At 39.7% G+C, this 23,429-nt stretch overlaps 1 protein-coding gene across 2 annotated transcripts in view; it reads right to left on the bottom strand.

Annotated features, from left to right (window-relative positions):
* Positions 1-23,429, bottom strand: part of RUVBL1 (RuvB like AAA ATPase 1) — a 52,853-nt gene that overhangs the window by 18,906 nt on the left and 10,518 nt on the right. For both annotated transcript variants that reach the window (XM_028524138.2, XM_036009407.1), the window contains 4 exons: positions 19,373-19,505; positions 7,235-7,386; positions 1,510-1,599; positions 599-748 (listed from right to left, as the gene is read on the bottom strand). In XM_028524138.2, coding sequence (XP_028379939.1) covers positions 599-748; positions 1,510-1,599; positions 7,235-7,386; positions 19,373-19,505 — 525 coding nt within the window. The remainder of the gene's footprint in view (positions 1-598; positions 749-1,509; positions 1,600-7,234; positions 7,387-19,372; positions 19,506-23,429) is intronic.

Genomic DNA, 23,429 nt, shown 5'->3' on the forward strand with positions numbered 1-23,429 from the left:
CGGGAGGCAACCAATCAATGTATCTTACATCAATGTTGCTCTCTCTGCCCCCCTCTCTCTCTAAAATCAATAAACATATTTATAAAATAAAAATAAAAACTGAACTCGCATATTACCATAAAGTCATACTGTATTTTCCCACAAAGTATCCATTTTCTACTTAGCATGAGGAACAGATACAGTTCCCACTCAAGGCTACAAAACTGGATTTTGCTAAGCAGAGAGAAAGACACAGCTTTGTCAGACTTTCTGAATGTCTGCAAAGGGCTTCAAGAACACTCCTGCCCTTCTGCCATTAACACCCAGAGAATCCCAGGTGTGAGCCCACTTCTGGAGAAAAGCCACAGTCAGGGACGGAGGCATGGCTGGGATAGGGAACAACAATACATGTGAAATCACCTGTGACTACAATATTTGAGATGGAACAACTCAAATAGTTGTAGTAGCTCATGCTGCTGTTAATCGCTTAATATTACAAACAGAAAAAGACCTGCTGCCCTAAGAAAGGGCAGCAAGCCTCTGACAATTCACTCACAGAGCTTCCCCAAACATGCACAAGGGCTCATGTGCCAGGTCATGCTCAGGTGAAGGCAGTTACCTGGGGCCGGGCATTGGCAACATCCAAGTCATGCAAGGTCACATCCTGGATGATTTCTTTCTTCTTGTGCACATCTCCCTTTGGCAAGGGGACATACTCTTCAGCTTCAAGGTCGAATTCTGTGGCATAGGTATCACACCTGCCTTGCCTCTGGCAAAAGGGGAAAAACATGAGTGCCTGGTGAGTTTCCACTGCCAAATCCCTAAAAGGCACATTGCTAAGTGAGATAAGGTCTCGGTTCCCAAGTGTGGGCCCGACAACCTACTTGACTAACTCCAAATATAACCCACTCCCCTGGCTGCCAAGAGAAGGAAACTATCTGCTCATCACTGGGCTTCAAAAACTCAGTTGAAAAATACCCGATATTTTCTCAAAGAATATTTTTTCTCCTCTTTTTTAACTATATGCAATTCCCGATAAAGGGCAAATCCAGTAGATTAACTTGAGCCAGAGGGAGCTGTTCAGACTTCTGTAGGTTGGTGATTTATTGTATGATATGAAGCATTATGCTCATCCATTAAACAGTGAGGAACACTGTACAGGACACTGAAAATCAGATATAAAAAGAACATTAACTAATTCAGCATTCCTTTCCACACGCATATATCTTGAGAAGAAAATACCAAAAAGATAAAAGATTAAATACACTGTACATTTCAATTTAAAAATGACTACAGTCTTGTTTTCTCACCCTATACTCCTCCTCCAAACAGGTTTTAGTATTTTTCTAATCGACTTTTCAGAATGAAGATAAAGGGAAAGCAAACTTTATTAAACATAAAGAGGCAACTGCCTACCTTTCATCAACATTGCAGAAGACACTCCATACTCCCCTGCCGGCCCCCCGCCTGCTGCCCGCCGCCCCACAGCCATCACCTAGGTCTCCCCACGGCAAACAAATCACACATTACCTTCACAGCTCCACTGTTGGCTTCAATGTAAATCACATCTCCAGCCTCTACTCGTTCTTTCTGCAAACTTTCAAAAATGCTGGGGTCCAGCTTAAAATTTTTTAAAAATATGTGAATCAGAGAACTATAATACATATTATATTTACTTCTGACATATTGTAAAGTATCTTTCCATAACAGATTTAAGACAGCTAATGAGTGGAGAGAATATTTGTGTTTACACATGCATGTGTTTATGCGTATGTATGAGGATATGTGAAGCTAACTTTGAGGGACTGAGTGTCCTAGAGAGAAAGCAGGAGAATGAGCGTACCTGCATGCCAGGCAGAGAGGCTCATAAGAAGAAACCTAGTCTCTTTTTTCCAGTTACTCCTAAGACTTAAACTGACAAATACGGCTCTGACTGCTTTTAGGTGACCTCAACTCTCCCTGGGACCACAGGTGTCAACACCTCTTAAAAACTGCTGTCCCTACTTCAATCCTTTGCATTCCTCACCTCAGGTACTGATAGAACTTTCTACAACTGAAGCCAAATAGTGATTACTCTTTGTGGCTAGCATGTTATGGGCCCATGCTTTGGGGCAAAGCTATCAGTTTCCTCTCATCTATAAAACAGATGTGATCACGGATGTGTAAAATTCAAAGGGAAACATAACCCAGGAGGACTTCTCAAGCCTTTTGACTCAAATCCCAGGGTCTGCTCCCTGTTTGCCTGCTCATTTATATAAATCTCCAGGCAGTAGCACATTTTGGGAACTTTTGCTTTTCTCCAGGTCATCCACATTCAGGCCACCCCTGGTGATCAAAATTCTAGGACAACATCTTTTATAAGGAGTTAGTATTTAGAAATAAGTTTCTCTTAGTTAAACTTCATTTTATAATGTGAAAAAAACTTGGGGTTTGTCTCAAACAAAATTAAAGAGCAAACACCCAGGATTCAGTGAAAGAAGTCAGACACAAAGAACACATAACGTATGATTCCATTTGTATGAAATGTTTAGAAAAGGTAAATAGTACATAGAAACAGAGAGTAGATTAGTGGTTGCAAGGGACTATGGGTGAGAATGGGAAGGTATTATAACCAAGCATGAGATTTCTTTTGGGGTCATAAAAACATTCTAAAACTGTGATGGTTGTACAACTCGGTAAATAGATCTAAATTCCTTGATTTGTACACTTAAAATAGGTTTTATTAAAATTGTATCTCAGCCCTGGCTGGCGTAGCTCAGTGGATTGAGCGCGGGCTGGGAACCAAAGTGTCCCAGGTTCGATTCCCAGCCAGGGTACATTCCTGGGTTGCAGGCCAGAACCCCCAGCAACCGCACATTGATATCTCTCTCTCTCTCTCTCTCTCTCTCTCTCTCTCTCTCTCCCCCATTCCCTTCCTTCCCTCCCTAAAAATAAATAAATATTTTTTAAAAAATCATCAGGTAAATATAAACAGGAAATACTTAAAAAAAATTATATCTCAATAAAGTTGTTGCAAAATGGTAACCACAGAAACAAAGCTCTACCTCTCTGGCTGGGTGGGGCCTAATGGCCTCCTGGAACACTGTGTTACAGGCAGGAGGGACAGTGGTTAATAAGCCTCTGACACGGCATGGGGTAAGAGAGGGAGTTGATACTGATTCCAAGTATGGTTTTCTCCTTCACACCTAAATACCCACTGTGTATTTATGCTCCATCTATCCAATTACTGTGTTTTGCCATGTATAATGTGCACCCATTAAACATAGGATTAGCTCTGGCTGGTATAGCTCAGTGAATTGAGCATAAGCCTACAAACCAAAAAGGGTCACCGGTTTGATTTCCAGTCAGGGCACATGCCTGGGCTGTGGACCAGGTCCACGAGTAGGGGGGCACACAAGAGGCAACCACACATTGATGTTTCTCTCCCTCTTTTTCTCCTTCTCCCTTCCCCGCTCCCTAAAAATAAATTTTAAAAATCTTAAAAACAAAAAACCATGGGATTATTATACTCAAGTATAATGTATATCCTCAAAAAAATTTCCCTCAAATATTTTGATAAAAAAGTGCATGTTACACATGGCAAAATACGGGTATGTTGTACATATGCTCAAAGTACCTAGTAGAACTCATTTTAGAAGAAATAATTCTCTCCCTTATATTATTTTCTTAAACTGTCCAAAGCAGTTTAAGACAGCTAATGAGTGTAATGACTTTACATGAGTATAATGACTTTAGCTATCATATATTAGAAAGTATATACTTTTTGTTTTTGCTTCAAGCATATTTATATTGATTAATTTCCCAAATGAACTGACTAAAGACATAATTACTGGAAAGATATCAGATCCTACTAAGAAATCTAAATACAGAATGGGAGAAATGAGGGGCAGGTTTAGAGGAGATATTTGCAGAGGCATGCTCCTAAGATGGAAATCCTTTCAGGAAAAAGAAAATTGGCCCTTTGAAGAAGAGATATTTCCATGATTTCAATAAAGCAATGACCAAAAAACCATCTTACAGAATCAGAGAACCAAATTACAGAGGGGAGCAAAGATGGAGAAATTATATTGCAAACTCTGATCAATCTACCACAGTTTACAGATGGGAAAACGGAGGCCCAGGGAGCTTAACTGACTTCAAAAGGTCACAAAGCAAGTTGGAGGATGCCCTACCACTTAACTAGTTATATGATCCAAAGATAACTGCTTAACCTCTTTATCAGCCCCAGCTCCTTTATTTGTGAGAAACTGCCCACAGTTACAAATGATTATAAATATTTGTGAAGCACTTAGCCCAGAGCCTGGCACATGAAATAAGAACTATGATAAAAATGTTACATTATTATTATTAATAATAAAGCAAAGCCTACAATCTAGATTGCTCCATTTCTCTAACTGAAGGCTCTGAATAACATCAAAAGTTACCACTTCTAGACTTCCGGCCAAGATGGAGGCGTAGGTAGACACACTGTGCCTCCTCACACAACCAAAAGAAGGATAACAACAATTTAAAAACAAAAAACAACCAGAACTGGCAGAAAATCGAATTGTATGGAAGTCCAACAACCAAGGAGTTAAAGAAGACACACTCATCTAGACCAGTAGGCGGGGTAGAGACAGGCTCCCAGAGAAGACTACCGGCAAAGCAGTGGTGGAGGACCGGCCAGCAAGGCGGTGGCTGGCAGACTCAGCAGGGCAGTGGATTGTAGAGCAGGACACCCAAGGCTGCAGCTGGCTGGCAAGGCAACAGTGGCAGTGCCTGGTGGAGTGGGTAGTCCCACATTCGTGTACAGATAAACTGGGAGGAACAACTGGGGAGTGAGACAGACCACACAACCCAGAGTTCCAGTGCGGGAGAATAAAGCCTCAAACCTCTGACTGAAAACACCAGTGGGAGTTGAGGCAGCAGCAGAAGAAATTCCCAGCCTCACAGGAGAGTTTGCTGGAGAGACTCACAGGGTCCTAGAACGTACATAAGTCCACCCACTTGGGAAACAGCACTAGAAAGGCCCAATTTACTTGGGGGAAGCAGGGAAAGGGACTGAAAGCTGGCAGAGAGCCAAGCAAGTGCCCTTGTTCCCTCTTAAACCCCTCCCCCACATACAGTGCTTCAGAGCAGCCAAGTGAGTTGCCTCACCCTGGTGAATACCTAAGGCTCCACCCCTCACTATGCAATAGGTGAATCAAGACAAAAAAATTGCCCAAACAAAACAACAGATCAAAGCTCCAGAAAAAATACAACTAAGCGATGAAGAGATAGCTGACCTATTGGATGCATAATTCAAAACACTGGTAATAAGGATGCTCATGAAATTGGTTGAAATTGGTTGAATTTGGTCGCAAATTAGATGCAAAAATGAAGGCTACGCTAAATGAAATAAAGGAAAATGCACATGAAACCATTAGTAATGGGAAGGAAACTGGGACTCAAATCAATGGAGTGCACCAGAAGGAAGAAAGAAACAATCAAACAGAAAAGAATGAAGAAACAAGAATTCAAAAAAATGAGGAGGCTTAAGAACCTCCAGGACATTTTTAAACATTCCAACATCTGAATTGTGGGGGTACCAGAAGAAGAAGAGGAAGAACAACAACTGGAAAAGTTATTTGAACAAATAATAAAGGAGAACTTCTCCAATCTGGCAAAGGAAATAGACTTCCAGGAAGTCCAGGAAGCTCAGAGAGTCCCAAAGAAGCTGGACACAAGGTGGAACACACCAAGGCACATCATAATTACATTACTCAAGGTAAAAATGAAGGTGAGAATCCTGGAAGCAGCAAGAGATAAGACAGTTACCTACAAAGGAGTTCCCATTAGGCTGTCAGCTGATTTCTCAAAAGAGACCTTACAGGCAAGAAGGGGCTGGAAAGAAGCATTCCAAGTCATGAAAGGCAAGGAAGGACCTACATCCAAGATTGCTCTATCCAGCAAAGCTTTCATTTAGAATGGAAGGGCAGATAAAGTGCTTCTCAGGTAAGGTTGAGTTAAAGGAGTTCATCATCACCAAGGCCTTATTATATGAAATGTTAAAGGGACTTACCTAAGAAAAAGAAGATAAAAATATGTACAGTAAAATGACAGCAAACTCACAATTATTAACAACCACACCAAAAACAAACTAAGCAAACAACTGGAAGAGGAACAGAACCACAGAAATGGAGATCACATGGAAGGTTAGCAACAGGGGAGTGGGAAGGAGAGAGTGGGGGAAAAGGTACAGAGAATAAGTAGCATAAATGGTAGGTAGTAAATAGACAGGGGGAGGGTAAGAATAGTATGAGAAATGTAGAAGCCAAAAAACTTATTAGTATGACACCTGAACATAAACAAAAGGGGGGGAATGTGGGTGGGAGGGGGTGTGCAGGGTAGAGGGGAATGAAGGGGGAAAATAGGACAACTGTAATAGCATAATCAATAAAATATATTTAAAAAAATGTTACCACTTCTTAGGTAACTACAATAGGTGCCACATCCAAAGCCACAACTTTGACCTTTAAAAGAACTCTGTGAGATAGACAATTTTTATTCCCAATTAACAGATAAAGTCATTTCCCAAAGGCCACACTGCTATCAGTAGCAGAGCCAGGATTCCCTTACAAGCTCCAAAATCCATGCTCTTCCTCCAAGTGCCACTATTGCCAGCATTTTCAATGTTTATAGGACAGGGGTCTGAGGAGGGTCTTCTAGGGCTTTCCACAGTGCCTGCACTATGGCTTCTCTGCAAACCCCTGGTCTAAGCAGAACCAATCACTGAAATTACTCCAGGTTTCTGGGTTCTGAAACATACAAGGAGCTAAGTCAGGATTCTGTACTTGGTCCCTCTTAAATAAATCTCTCATCCATTCTACAACTCTTACCAGATTACTTAATGCCATTGCTTTCTGTAAGCATGAGCACCATAATTGAAAAACTGACACCCAGGTTCAGAGAGAGAGGCCTAAGACCTCTGAGAAACGGTCATAATGTGGGATACGGGATCGCAGAAGGTATACTCAACTAAACACACAGCTCATGTTTCAATTAACATACATAATTTCCAGAGGTAAATATAAAGCTATCTTTTTTGAGCCCTCCTCTGTACTGGCTCTATACCTGTTACTGCTTTATACATACAACATCCTCAAATGGCCCTGTGACCATCATCACCCACAGGGCATACACAAGGAAACTAGGACACAGGTTATACCACTTAGCCAAGGCCACACAGTACTAAGAGATTATGAGACAAGAGAAAATAGTCCACAAACATACTCACTTTCAATTGTTTGGTTCCTTTCGCTGTTTTAAGTCCTATGATTACATGGCTAATGGTTTTACCATACCCCCCCATAGGATTCTCTGTCTCACATGGAGTTAGCTCTGTGACTTCACCTTCATAAACCTCCTTGGTTTCCTTTATCCGCAGCCCTGAAAGAGAAGGCAGATAAGCCCTGATCAGAAACGGAATTTTCTTTCTTCTTTAAAAAAAAAAATCCTTACCCAAGGATGTTTATTGATTTTACAAAGACAGAGGAGAGAAGAGTTGGGGGAGAAATAAAATGAGAGAGAAACCACCATGTGAAAGAGAAACATCAATCAGTTGCTTTCTATATGTGCCCCCACTGGGGACTGAACCCACAACCTAGGTATGTGCCCTTACCAGGAACTGAACCCACAACCTTCTGGTGTATGGGCCGGTCAACACTCCAACCAACTGAGCCACTCAGCCAGGGAGGGAATGAGTAAAATTTTCTTATTCCTTGACAACTTTTTTTTTGCCACAAAACTTCCATGTCATAAGAACTGACAAGCTGGCCTTATTGATGTACATTCAAGAGTGTCATCCTGGATAGAAAAATACTACAAACACAAATATAAAACACAAATATAACTGAAGGAGCACTTCAGAATGCAGAAAAACAATTTTATTTCAGTTTTTCAAAGGGACTTCCTAGATTTAAATCTAGAACTAGACAGACAAACTATAATTCTCAAAATTGTTTCAGACATCTGCTATACCCCCAAGGAGGTGAAAATTTAGCTTTTGTTTCTGATCTGGCCTTTGAACCCAAAGCACCTACCCCACAAGAGCAGCAATTACATGTGCCTCACTACATCCCTTCTGACACTATCAGTCCTGAGTAAGGTTACTATGTTAATCAGAGCTCCTTGCCAACAGCAGATGATACCTGATCCTCCCAGGTGTTCTGGGCCTCTAGCTGATCCTCACTGCACACCCTAAGAAATATCCGGTATCATTCACTACTTTAAGTTTTCAAAGGCCACAATTAATTCCCAAAGCAACTCCCAATAGTAAAGCACTTACAGTTTTCAGAATATTGTAAGTGAAGGCAAATGCCTCTCCTTGTTTTAAATATCCACATTAGCTGTTCAATAAATGTTGGTTGTCAAATAACTAAGAATTCTTGCCAAATAAACTTTTAGAATATGATCTCAGTGCCTTTTTATACAATGTTTTTGCTTCCTGAAGCAACTCCCCTCCTTGTTGGGCCTGCCAACTCCTTCTTGCACACTCTCAGACCTGACACACCTTTCTTCCTCATTCTCTGGGTCATTCCACAGTCACCTACACTCCCATTTGGCACCCACATACACGGGACCACAGGGGCTTGAAGACCTGACTATACTTCTGTTGAAGTGTCAACACTTCAGCTAAGGGCTTAGCACATTGCAGGCACAGAGGAATGGGTAAAAAAAAGAAGTCACTTAAAGTTGAGAGGGTGTCATCAGGCAGACAATCCAATAGCCAAGAAATCTGCCTACATTCACTTCAGCACATTCTATGTAAAGCCCAAGATTTTTATTAGGGTTGCCACATGATTCGATAGCACAAATCACCATAATACCCCCAACCTCAGCACCACAACCAAGGTCAGCCTATATCAAACCTTATGTTCCTCTAAAATCAATATGGACATTTCTCTGCCCCCTGGTTCAGCAGAATAGGAAGAGTAACTAGAGGAAGCATAAAAAGCTTCTGAAGTCCTAACAAGGTCTGTTTCTTGATCGGGGGGCGGTAACATGAGTGTGTTGACTTTACAAAATTCACTTAGGTATATACTTATGATTATGTTCATTTCTGTGTGTGTATATATATAATGCCTCAATAACATTTACACTAAAAGAAACTCGATTTTTGTAACAAAGCAATGATAATTATTAGTAAATGGTTTTCTTAAAACGGGAAAACAAATACACATCATTAAACACAGCTCCTCTGAAAACACAAATAAAAGACATATACACGTGTGTGCATGCACACATACACAAACTCTCTCTTTCCAATTCCCTAAGTCTGGGTTAAGGGATACAGATGACTTTCTCTGAAACCACAGCCATGGCTCAGGTGAGTTAACAGTTAAATCCATTTTCAGAAGATTCTAAAAACAACAAGAAAGCCATTTTAAGTTGTGCCTGCCATCAACTCAAAGGAAGTTGGGAAACATCCTTGGACAATACTAGTTGAAGATATGTACAGAAGGGGTCCTTAAATTGAGGTGAAAGCTCCCAAACCACACCAATAGGAATAAACTATAAATCTGTGACTACAGGGCCTCTTCACATATAGAGCAGCCCTCCCAGCCAATCTATTCCTTAACCTGTTACTACCTCATTTGACCCTTCACTGGAATACTGAACAACAGGAAGTGCCATCAGATCTCATTCAACCTAGCCCTGTGAAATAGCCAAGGTAAGTACTCTTTCTCTTCATTTTATTGATGGGATGTCAGATCCAAGAGGTGAAGCCAAGAGAATTTGCCTCCATGGTAGACCTAGGACTGGAGTCCAAGTTTTCAGGCTCTGGGAACAGTTTCTTACCACCACACATACCACAGGATCAAAACTTACTGACAGCCTTTTCCACAATACTTGCTCTGTCCTTTTCCCCCTCCCAGTTAACATGTGCCATTGACCTCATCCTTCCCTTTCTGCCTGCCCTTGGGTATAATGCTAGTCTCCATCTAATTTATATTTTGTCCAAAGGAAAAAATAGAAATGTAAGTAAAATCCATAGATGAAAAAGATATTGGGTTGGCCAAAAAGTTCTTATTTTGTGCAGCCATTTTAATATTGAAGATGGAAAAACACACACATTTTCAGCATATTATGCTTTATTATTTCAAGAAAGTAAAAATACAAACACAAAAAAACAATTTGTGCAGAAGGTGCTGTGACTGATTGAACACTGTCAAAGTGGTTTGCGAAGTTTCTTGGTACTATTGACATTCTGGCCAAATCTTTGCTGTGAGGCTGTCTTATTCATTGGAAGATGTTCAGCAGCAACTCTGGCCTCTAACCACTAGAAGCCAATAGCAAGAGATAGCTGACATAATCAAAATATCCAAATCAATAAAGTTATTGGTGACAATGAAAAGTATATCTTTTATTTTATAGAAAAAACTAAATGGACTTTTTAGCCAACCCAATATTAAGAAACATATAAATCAATCTATCATGGAGACCAATTTATATCCTGATTCAAACAATAATACTATTAAAAAAACAAACAAAATGTTACGACACTTAAGAGACAAATAGAAATTTGAACATTAATTAGATATTTGATGGTATTAAGGAATTAATTGTTCATTTTGTTTAGTTATGATAATGGTATTATGGTTTTTTTAAGTCCTTACTTTTCAGATATATACTGAAATACTTATGAATTAAAAAAGATCTGCAATTAACTTGAAAATAATCTGGGAGGGAATAATGGGGACTAAAAGTGAATCAAGATTAACTATCAGTTGAAGTCTGGTAATAGGACATTAAGGGAGTGCCATCATACCACTTGACTACTGTTTGCACATTTGAAAATTTCCAAAAGTTTTTTTTTAAGGAGAAAGAAAAAACAATGAAATACTACTCTACAACCTCCAAAATCACTAAAATTAAAGACTGATAATACCAAGGATTGGTGAGGATGCAGAACAGGATGGTTACACTGCTGGTGGGAGTATAAACCGCTATAAATACTTTAAGAACATGGTACACATCAATATCCTATGATTATCCAGTTCAACTCCTAAGTGTATACGAAGGGACACTGCCAGTAATAGTCATATAAGCACTGTTTTTAATTGCCAAACACCGAGAAAACTCCACTGTCTGTCAATGGCAGAAGGGGCAACTGAACTGTGGTTTATTTATACAAAAGAATATCAGTGCAATGAAAAACAATTATGACTGTATTCTATAATATGAATGAATCTCACAAATTAACTTTGTGGGAAAGAAGCCAAACACAGCAGAATACATATAGCAAAATTGCATTTGAGGTTCAAAAACAGGTACAACTACACTATAAAGTTAGAATCAAGACAGTCATTAATTTGGCAAAGGAAGAAAGGATGGAAAGTGGGTGAACACTAAAAGTACTTTAGGTTATTGGCAGTATGTTTTCTAGACTGGGTGCTGGTTTCACAGGTTTTCAATTTATGATGATCCACTGAGCTACATATTTGTAATCCATGTATTTTTTCTGTATGTATGCACAAAATTACCAAGTCACCTTAAAAAGAGACATTTAAATAAATAATACTTGTGGGACCTAGTAAAGAACACTAATGGCTTAAGTTTAGTGAACACTGCTCTGAGTCTTAGCTCAAGTATAAAGTCACAGTTCTTACCTTTTTATCCCCCCTCATCCAAGGACTTGCTCACTGATTTCAGAGAGAAAGGAAGTGAGAGAGGGAGAGAAACACCAATGTGTGAGAGAGAAACATCAATCGGTTACCACTCCCATGTGCCCGACTGAGGACCAGCCCATGTCCTAGGCATGTGCCCTGACCGAGAATCAAACCTATGACCTTTCAGCTTATGGGAGGATGCGCCAACCAATTGAGCCACACACGCCATAGCCCTTTTTTAAATTAGATAGATAGATAGATAGGCAGATAGGCAGATAGAAAGAAAGAATGTACTTTTGGAGGAGGGTTATTTTTAAGAGAGAGAAAAACATTGATATGAGGAGAAACATCCATCGATTGCATCCCACACGCACTCTGACCAGGGTTCAAACCACTACCCGTGCTGGGAAACTGAACCTGCAGCCTTCCACTATATGTATGAGACAATGTTCCAACCAACTAAGCCACCAGGCCAGGGACATGGTTCTTACCTTTTAGAATCACCTGATGCTTCTACAATTCCTCATGCCCTGCCCACTTACCTATGAATCTCAGGGATTGGGATCCTGACATCATTATTAGTCTAAAGCTACCCAGATAATCACAATGTGTAGCCACAGATGAGAACCACTCATGTAAAGAATAATGAATTCTTTTCTTCTCACCATGTGGAGACATAAACTACTGATGGCAGGAAGCCTAGAGATGGTTTTGGTGTCCTCATCATCAAACCACCTCTGTTCTGATAATGGAAATACCCCAATGGCAATAAGAAACACTGCCGATGGTGTCAATCATTTTCCATTTTTAAATGTAGTCATTATGATTGGTTTGGTTGACTTCTTTCCCCAGAAACCCAATTTGGACAAAGACTATCTCAGATATTAAAGTTAAAGAAAAGTTTTGTTCTACCTTCACTCAATCTGATAGCTTACAAATGGAAGTTTTGGAATAACCCCAAAACAGAGGTTACATTTCATTTTTGCCCTACAAATCCTTGGTTCCTAAAAATCAAGACAAAAATTTTCTAAACACAAATGTATCAGATTTTTGACAAACTTAGAAAATTCTGTACTTTTCAAATGAACTTTGATTATTAAATCAAAACCTTTATATCCCAGAGATGCATTTCTTTAAATGGAATGTTTCCCTATACTTACTGTTAGACAGCTATGACATGAATTCTTCAACTGGGTAGAAAAAAGCATTCCTATCTCTCACTAGTCCCGTATTTGTTTAGAAGTTGCTCTGTGGTGACAAGCAAGTAGAGGATGTGGTTGACAGACAATGAATGAAACAGGCTGTTAGCCAGGAAAGAGGCTGAGCCGGCGCTATCTCTGGCAAGGACAATGCAAATGACAGGTTTCATCTGCTGGCTCAGGTTTCTAAATCCCTGACAGGGACTTTCATCACATCAAGGAAACAGCACAGACTCCTTGCTGTTTCTGACTCCTTGCTTTTTATTTCTGGTCTGCGTACCACTTTCTACCCACCCCCACTACCAACTTCACAGGAATTCAAAGGCAGAGAAAGGTCTGCACAGTTCCTTTTTAAGACTGTCAGTGACCTCCCTTTTTATTCTGTAGCAGGGTCAAGAAATTTCTCTCCACTTGGCTATGATCAAAAGAACTGCAGTGCTCCCTCTAGCAAAACAAAAACAAAGAAACAAACAAACAGCAAATCACAAAATTCATGCCTAGAAAATTTACCTTTTTTCAGATGTTAAAGTATTTATTTAAGTTACCTTTAAGCAAGCTTAACACACGCACTCATGTAAACGTCAGTTTTGTCAGATTTTATCAACATTAGAAAAATATTTTTTTAAATAAATAAGAATGCCTTTTTAAAAATACTTTAAAAATAATGAAGGAAAACTTCCCCAGTCTGATGAAGGAACCAGACACGCAAGTCCAGGATGCTTGGAGGTTCCCAAAGAAGTTGGTTCGAAGAAGAAACACAGCAAGACATATCATAATTAAGTTCCCTAAGATTAAACATAAGGAGAGAATCTTAAAAGTAACAAAGAAAAGGAGACCGTTACCTACAAAGGAGTTCCCAAAGACTATCAGCTGATTTCTCAAAAGACACCTTATAGGCAAGAAGGGACTGGAAAGAAGTATTGGAAGTCATGAAAGGCAAAGACCTACACCCAAGATTACTCTATCCAGGAAAGCTATCATTTAGAATGGAAGGGCAAATAAAGTGCTTCCCAGATAAGGCCAAGTTAAAGGAGTTCATTATCACTAAGCCCTTACTATATGAAATGTTAAAGGGACTTATCGCAGAAAAAGAAGATGATCAAAACTATGAACAGTAAAACGACAAGGAACTCACAACTGAATCTAATAACAAGGAAATCAATAACTGAACCTGAAAAAAACAAAAACTAAGCAAACCACTAGAACAGGAACAGAATCACAGAAATGGATATCACATGGGGGGGTTATCAGTGGGGAGGGGGAGAATGGGGGGAAAACGTACAGGGAATAAGAAGGATAATTGGTAAACACAAAATAGATGGTGGGGAGGAGGGGTGCATTAAGAATAGTACAGGAAATGGAGAAGCCAAAGAACTTATATGTACAACCCATGGACATGAACCAAGGGGCAGGGGAATGCTGGAGGGAGGGGTAGTGCAGGGCAGAGGGGGATAAAGGGGAGAAAAAAAATGGGACAACTGTAATAGCATAATCAATAAAACATACTTAAGATTTTAATTTTTTTCTCCCTGGCTGATGTCACTCAGTGGATTGAGTGCAGGCCCGCAAATCAAAGGGTTGCCAGTTTGATTGCCAGCCTAAGGCACATGCCTTGTTTCGAGCCAGGTCCCCAGTAGGCGGCACAAGAGAGGAAACCACACATTGATGTTTCTCCCCCCCTCTTTCTCCCTCCCTTCCCCTCTCTAAAAAATAAATAAACTTTTAAAAAGATTTTAATTTTTTATTTACTGGTCTTAGAAACAGACAGAGAAACATCAATTTGTTGTTCTATTCATCCATGCATTCATTGGTTGATTCTACCTGGCCAGGGTTAAAAATGCATTTTAGAGGTACACATATTTGAACCAGTTGTAACATATTACTGAGTACCCCATTAATTAATGAGTTATAGTATATATATGGCACATATTCACTAAATTCTTTAAAAGTTCTCAGAAGATGTGAAACCCTGAAGAGGATCTTCTGTGAGCCATTTCCACTGTTTTCCTGGATAACAATGTAAAATCCAAAGAAACCACTTCATTCAATAACACAAGGCTGAACCTTACAAATACAAATGTTGCTAAAAAAGCAAGACACAACACCTAGAGTAGGTTCCATTTAAAGTTTAAAAGGGAAAATTCAACCACACTGCCTAGGGATACACACAGGGTATATAGGGTTATGATGACCACAGAAGCCATTGCCATACAACTGTCGCACTCTGCAGGTACACATGGGAGATGTGAGGGGCTGTGACCAGAGGATGAGTGACATCTGCAATGCTGGCTGTGCTCTATATCATGAGATGAGTGCTGACTGCATAAGCATTTACTTCATAATTAATTGTTAAGTTATAGGTATGTTTTACATACTTTTCTATATGTATACTATATTTCAGTTTAAAACAGGCACCAAAAAATCCAATGTTTCACGGTAAAAAAAAATTTCCAGTATGAAATAATTTAAAGTTTAAAAAGTCATTATTGTAAGTAACACAAAACTGCCTACAGACACAGTTCAGTGTCTCTGGTCTAAAGCAAGAGTCCCAAACCCCAGTGCTTACTAGGCCCTAGCAAGGAATATCAAAAAGCAGAGCAAGTCTCATAGACTGGAGAGCAGAAGTACAATCCTGCTCTGAAAAAGGACAGCACCGTTAGTGTAGACAGTCAGCAGCATTGGTATGTATGGAATTGGAAGCTTCTTTCAAGAAGACAGAAAGAATGGCTTTTTCTCTTTTTAAGTATATTTTATTGATTATGCTACTACAATTCTCCCATTTTTCTCTCCCCTTTATCTCCCTCCATCCTGCACAACCCTCCCTCCAGCATTCCCCTCCTTAGTTCATGTCCATGGGTTATACAAATAATTTCTCTGGCTTCTCCATTTCCTATACTTCCTTTTTTTAAAAAAGATTTATTTTTAGAGAGAACAGAAGGGAGAAAGAGAGGTAGAGAAACATCAATGTGTGAGAGAAGTATCAATGGGATGCCTCTCAGCCCGCAACCTAGGCATGTGCCCTAACTTGGGAATCAAACCAGCAACCCTTTAGTTCACAGGCCAGTGCTCAATCCACTCAGCCACACAAGCCAGGGCTCCTATGCTTTTCTTAACTCGCCTCCCCATATATGTTGGGCCTACTAATTATGCTTCTTATTCCCTATATCTTTTCCCCCATTCTCCCCCTCCCCAGGTGATATCCATTCCTGTGATTCTGTTCCTGTTCTAGTGGTTTGCTTAGTTTTTATTTTTTTAGGTTCAGTTATTGATAGTTGTGAGTTTTTTGTCATTTTACTATTCATAGTTTTGATCACTTTCTTAGATAAGTCCCTTTAACATTTCATATAGTAAGGGCCTAGTGATGATGAACTCCTTTAACTTGGCCTTATCTGGGAAGCACTTTATTTGCCCTTCCATTCTAAATGATAGCTTTCCTGGATAGAGTAATCTTGGGTGTAGGTCTTTGCCTTTCATGACTTCCAATACTTCTTTCCAGTCCCTTCTTGCCTATAAGGTGTCTTTTGAGAAATCAGCTGATAGTCTTTGGGAACTCCTTTGTAGGTAATGGTCTCCTTTTCTTTGTTACTTTTAAGATTCTCTCCTTATGTTTAATCTTAGGGAACTTAATTATGATGTGTCTTGCTGTGTTTCTTCTTCGAACCAACTTCTTTGGGACCCTCCAAGCATCCTGAACTTGGCATGTCTGGTTCCTTCATCAGACTGGGGAAGTTTTCCTTCATTATCTGTTCAAGTATTTCTTGCCCTTCTTCTTCACCTTTTGGCATCTCTGTGGTTTGGATGTTGGAACACTTAATGTTGTCCCAGAGGTTCCTCAGCCAGCCTTCTCCTCATTTTTTGGAATTCTTTATTTTTCTTTCTGTTCCAGCTGGATGTTTGTTTCTTCCTTTTGTTCCAAATCGTTGATTTGTGTCCTGGTTTCCTTCCCTTCACAGTTGATTCCCTTTACATTTTCCTTTATTTCACTTTGTATAGCCTTTATTTCTTCCTTTATTTTGCAACCATACCCAACCATTCTGTGAGCATCCTAATTACCAATGTTTTGAACTGTGTATCTGATAGGTTGTCTATCTGCTTGTCACTTAGTTCTTTTTCTAGAGTTTTGATCTGTTCTTTGACTTGAGCCATATTTTTTTGTCTCAGCACACCTGTTACACTGTTAAGGGGCAGAGCCTTAGATATTCACCAGGGCCGGGCAACCCACTTCACTGCATCATGGCACTGTATGTGGGGGAGGGGTCCAAAAGGGAACAATACCTCTTGCTCAGCTCTCAACACACTTTCCGTCACTTCCCTTGCGTCCTACAAGTGGATTGTGCCCTTTCAGGTGCAATTCCTGGGTGAATGCTTTTGTGTACATTCTAGGATCCCATGGGGCTCTCCAATGGACTCTCCTGTGGGACTGGGAGTTTCTCCTGACTCTGCAACCTCCACAGGTTTTTACAGCCAGAAGTTTTGAGGCTTTAGTTTCCCACACTAGAACCCTGGGTTACGTGGTTTGTCCCGCTCCCCAGTTGTTCCCCCCAGCTTATCTGCACACAAATGTGACATTGTCCAATCCCCAGCTGCTGCCTTGTCGCACATCCTCTCCATCTGGCTTCCCATTCTGCCCTCCCTACCAGTCTGGATGAATGTTTCTTCTTTAACTCCTTAGTTGTTGGACTTACATAGTTTGATTTTCTGGCAGTTCTGGTTGTTTTTTGTTTTTAAATTGGTTGTTATCCTTCTTTTGGTTATGTCAGGAAGTGAAGAGTATCTACCTATGTCTCCATCTTGGCTGGTCCAGAAAGAATGGCTTTTATATGACATCTCCCAATCTCTAATCACTGGCAACTATATAATTCAAATTTTATTTTTAAAAACACTGTTTAAAACAAACAAAATATGTCCATTGCCAAAGACCAAGGGCCATATTACTTCACCTAAAGGCTTCTGTTTCTTCTTTGCTTTGAAGTCCACCCCTTAAAGTCCACCCCCTTCTCTCATTCAGAAAAACTTCACTGAGCACCTATTATGTGCCAGCAACTAGGGCAAAAAAGATAAAAACTGCTCACTATATCTACAGTAGACTTTTAATGAATATCCAGTCTGCTCCTTCCTATATCTTCCCAGCTCCCAAAATGACAAAACCTGGGAGAAGAGGCTGACATATTTGTCTCTTTCTTTCAACACCCACATCTAATCCTTCAGGAAATTCTGTCAGCTCTGTCATCTAACTATACCCAGAATCCAACCACTTATCAACTCTACCACCACAACCCTGGGCAAAGCTATCACTTTCTCTTCCTCAGACACTCCTTATAATCTCCCTACTTACACCCTCACCCTCCTTACTGTCCACTCTCCATACCCTCACCAGAGAGAGAGTCTTATAAAACCAAAACTATTCTCCAATTACCTCTCCTTTTCACTCATTGAAAAAAGCCAAAGCCCTAACCATGGCCTAAGGCCCTATAGTATCTAACCTCTAAACTAGACTTTGGCTGTACTGAGACAAGGATCCTGTGCTAGACAAATCTATTATTTCTTAAACTTTCATAATTTCCTTAAAGTTTTTTTAGTAAAATTCCTTCTTCAGAGTATTTATCTTTGACAATCAAAGGGACTAGTAAATGGTTCAGGCACTGACAAGAGTTCATAATCCTTGACTCAGCAACTATATTCTAAACTTCCACACGTGCAGAGACACAAATATTTCTTAACAGCTTAAGAGGAATTAAGTTATTTCTATAAGTAAATGTGAGGGAAACTGAGAATTTTTCCAAAGCTAGGCCAGCAGAAATGGAGCCAGAAGTCTGCCTCACAAGTACTCGCTCGCAAGAGGGAAATGTTCAAGAGAGAGACCATTTTCTCTTCACAGCAGACCTTCAAAGCATGGGCTCTAAAATCAGAAAATTAGGTTAAAATTAGACTGCTACTTACTAGATGGGTCACTGTAGGCAAATTATTGAACTTTCTGAGTCTGTTTTATAAGATGGTAAATGAGACTTGGGAGCATCCCCTTGGTGGATAGAAAGGCTACAATTAATGCAGGGGCCTGGCACATAATAAACACTCAATGTGGTAATCCCAAGGCCTATGAGGCTGGCACCACTAGTCTCAAAGCTCTGCCCATGACCAAATAGTACCTCCACTCTCTGACAGGCCATAGTTCTTCTGGCTCAACGTTCAGAACCAGGGGCACTCTAGGAGCATTACACATAATGCTTTTGGCTTAAGACCAAAACCTTTTCAATGGACAGTCATCTCTAAAAGCATAAAAAGACTACCAGGACAATCTGACTTGTTTTTTAAAAATCCCTTTATAGAAACATGCAATTTGTCAGGTTAAGAATACCAGCCCCATAGCTGGCCTACATTTGCTGATTGTTAAAGCACCTCAATTAGTAAAGCTGGGTTTTTGTTTTGTTTGCAAAGATAACACTAATGGTGCCAAAAGAAAAAGAGCAGTGCAACAAATACAAATCATCAAGCCATTTGCACAACCACAAGGCTTCAGTACACCATTCAAATGAGAAGTCCTCCTCCCACAAACATGATACTCACCAATGGCCCTGCGGAAGTTCTCCATGAGTACTTCTGTCTTCTTGATCTCCGTAGAGTAAACTTCACTCCCCACCATGGGGCAGAAAGGCACCTTACTACCCAGCTCCTGAGCAATAGCCAGAGCTAGAGCTGTCTACAGAAAACAAAGAAAATGAATTTGTTTTACATTCTTGAAAATATGATCATTCAGAGAAATATGCTTAAAAAAAAGATTAACCAGGAACAACTGAAAATCTAGTCCTTTTAGTTTTAATGTCATTTGGCATGTTTCACACAATAAACATTTGATGACTCTTATGGATCTATAATCTAAATGGCATTTTTAATCACCCTTGTAATTATAAGTTATCATTTACTGAGATGTAGTACATACCCAACTCTAAATGCTTCACATGAGCCACCCATTCACCCTACGAATTAGATACTACTAATACTCTCACCTCTTTAAAAATGAGGAAACTGAGACACAGAGAGATTAAATAACACATTCTAGGTGCTAACACTAAAAAAGTCATAATAGAGATCATGTTCCCATTATAATTAGTACAGGATTCCAAAACTATTCCCTCTATATCAAAACAGAGTCCTTACCTAACCACTCAGAACACCACTATTGGATCTCTGAGATAAGTGCTTTCTGTTTACATAGGTATAGGAAAACAACCCATTGGAAATCAGTAAGTTATGTGATGTTCACTTTATATTAAGTGGCCCGCACATCATGAATACATGAGGTAGAATTCTAAAACTCTGAACTAGTTTTTAATTACACTTTAACATGCAAGTATAGTGAAACTACAAGTTGCATTTTAGTAAAATAACCACAGATGTCAGATGCTAAACAGAACCGAATATAATATACGCATGGTCAAATAGCAGGTACAAAAGCCAGTCCTTCAAAGCTGGTACAGGACTGAAAAATGCCATGTCCTTTTAATGCCATTTTCATATTTCTTTAACAAGAGTCTGAGTAAGGTCAGTTCCCAAGGCATGTGGACTAAGGAAGAAAACAAGCCTGCTACTGAAGACCACCACAGTGGTTCTCTGACACAGTGTTTATTTTATTTTTTTTTAAATGAGCCCAAACTTTCATCTGTTAAACCTTGATTAAATTTTAAAGACTAAATACAATTTTAAAATATAATTTTATTTATTGATTTTAGAGAGAGAGATCAAGGGGTGAGGTGGGAGAGAGTGAGAAACGGGGAAAGAGATAAAGAGAGAGACACACACACACTGATTTATTGTTCTACTTATTTTTGTATTCTTTGATTGATTCTTACATGAGCTCTGACTGGGGATTGAACCTGCAAACTTGGGGTACTGAGATGATGCTCTAACCAACTGAGCTACCAAGACAGGGCTGAGACTATTCTAAAATTCGCCCGGTAAAGGTTCTGCTTAGATTTTCTTTTCAATGCTCCTTTGATGATAGTTTTTGAGACATAAAATCCTCTAGAAATCAGCATACAGTGTAGCACAAAAAGCACTGGCCCAAGAGGCAGAAACTGGGCTTTTATCCTGGTTCTGCCCCTAATTTTCAGTGTGACCCTGGACACAGCACAAATCTCTGGTGCCCAATTTCCTCATCTGGCAAATGAAAGTCTGGAGTTAGATCACAGATAGCTAATTAGTTGCCCAGACTGCTTCTGTTTTGCCTGGCAGAGTCTTATGTGTGTTTTTAAACTCAATCTGTAGCTACCTTTTGAATGGCGGCAACTTTTGAATAAAAATCCAGCTGTTTGCAGGCATACCTCAGAAATATTGCAAGTTCTGTTCCAGACCACTGTAATAAAGTGAATATTATAATAAAGTAAGTTGTAATCTTTTTGCTGGTGGAGGGTCTTGCCTTTAATTTGTACAAACACAGTATCTATGAAGGGCAATAAAATAAATTATGCCTATAGTCAGGGTCTTCTGAGAAAACAGAAGGTCTGGCTACAATCATTACCACGTGGCAGACCCTGGCATGAACCCCCAGAGCAGCTGCCTCCTTTAGGGAGAGACTGCTGCTCTGGCCCATCATAGCTGCACTGTTTCCTGGAGCTTGCTTGCATCCACATGCTTCACTCATCCCCACTGCTTGCCTGAGTAAGCACCTCAATTTGTGATCTTGAGGCTGATACCTCTAAAACTGTTGTGTTTTATTATTCTAAGAGTGAAGGAAAAATTTCTGGAGCATGAAGGGGAATATTGAGATAAGTGGCACATCAGGCCTCCCAATGGGATCCACAGGCTGGTCACACACACCTTACATCTAAATCTTGCCACTTTCTCATTCAATCCTCTTTGTTATCCAGGTATCTCTGCAGGCCCCATTCCCTACCCACAGCCGCAAACGTAAAAAATAGTGATTGTATCAGATTCTGTGGCATCCCCTCACTGCTACTTAATACAGAAGAGACTAGCAATATACTTCCATTAAAGTATGATAAATGTGTGATTAAGAAATGCTTCAGGTGTGTCTAGCTTCCACCAGTTAAAGGCTCCCAGCCCTGGCTGGCATGGCTCAGTGGACTGAGCACTGGCCTGTGAACCAAAAGGTTACCATGTAACCAGGGCACATGCCTGGGTTGTGGGCAAGGTCCCAGTTGAGAGCACGCAACAGGCAACTGATCGATATTATTATCTCTCACCCATTGAGTTTCTCTCCCTCTCTTCAAAAGTAAATCAATAAAATCTTTAAAAAATAAAGGCTCCCAGAGGCCAGGTACATGATATGGCTATAATACCATAGCTATATCTACTATAGATAGTGCTAGGTCAGTTGCATGAGAGATCTCATTGAATCCTCCCAACTAGCTGAACTTGATAATCTAGTTGGTTTTTTATAGCTTTAGAAACTGAAATTCAGAAGTTACCAACTCACCCAAGGCTAAAGAGTTAGCAAGCAGCAGAGCCAGGATGCAAACCCCAATCTCCAAACACATTATTTCTTTGTGCTTACCTCTGCCCCTGACCCATGCAAGTGGCATACAAAAAAGAGATGGTTGCCAAAAGAAGATTAATCTATTTTATTTTCAGCCTCATCTGAATACCTTTTTCTAAAACCCAAACACACTGCCCTGTTATTAAAGTTCTGAGACCCTCAAAAATGGAACATCTATATGAAACATGTATTTGCTTTTCTAAATAAGCACTGAATTCTCCTGCCTGTCACTCAGTTAAGTTGCCTAAATTTGGGGGCCCATCAGCATACTAAAAGAGTTACCACATGCCTTCCTAAACATTACAAGAAACTGGTCAAATCTGTAAGTGCTGAGTTCTCACATTTTCTAGGAGAAAAATAATTTATTACAAAAGAAATGAAGGACTCATGCTTCCAGCAATACAGCATACTAGAGCCATTAGAAATCCTTCCTGTTACAAAATACCTAAAAATAAATAAATAATAATAAACCCAAAGTAATAAACCTGTATTACCTCGAAAGTTTGAAGGGTGATTGACAGATACCAGAAACCCAGCAAGGTGTAGTGTTAAGGCAGAAACCCTTCAATAAAAAGGACACTTAAGGGCCATGAAGGTGGACAATAAAAAAAATCTCCTTGAGGTACAAAGTATAAACTTGTCAGTCTTGCCTTTACTCTGGGTGAGGAAAGAAAGTCTCCCCAGCATTCTCTCAAACAGATTTAGGATAGGTCTTTACACTACCCAGCGGCCAGAAAACCTAGGACAAAAACTTCACATCAAGTGCTCAGGATCTGTAGCATAGCAAGGCTCTCACATGTCTTCTAAGAAAGCATTCAGTCCTAACTTTAGATTAGAGAAGCTTCACATATTTGATCAATTAAACATGATTTCAAAAGCAGATACAGAATACCAAACAAACAAACAAAAAACAAACCCAAATTGCTTCATGAACAAGGAACAAGAGGCTATCAAAAATGGATAAATTTTGAAGAAAAATAATACAACTTTAGGGGGTGCTTCATCTTTACAAAAACAAATTTTAAAAAGCAAGCTAAAATATGTAGAAAAAATTGACATTTTGAAAAGCACCATTTTCTTATTATCAATAAAACAAGAAATAACAAGGGTTGATGATGTGAAGAAAAG

This window comes from Phyllostomus discolor, chromosome 9 (assembly GCF_004126475.2).
Source record: "Phyllostomus discolor isolate MPI-MPIP mPhyDis1 chromosome 9, mPhyDis1.pri.v3, whole genome shotgun sequence".
Classification (NCBI taxonomy): Eukaryota; Metazoa; Chordata; class Mammalia; order Chiroptera; family Phyllostomidae; genus Phyllostomus; species Phyllostomus discolor.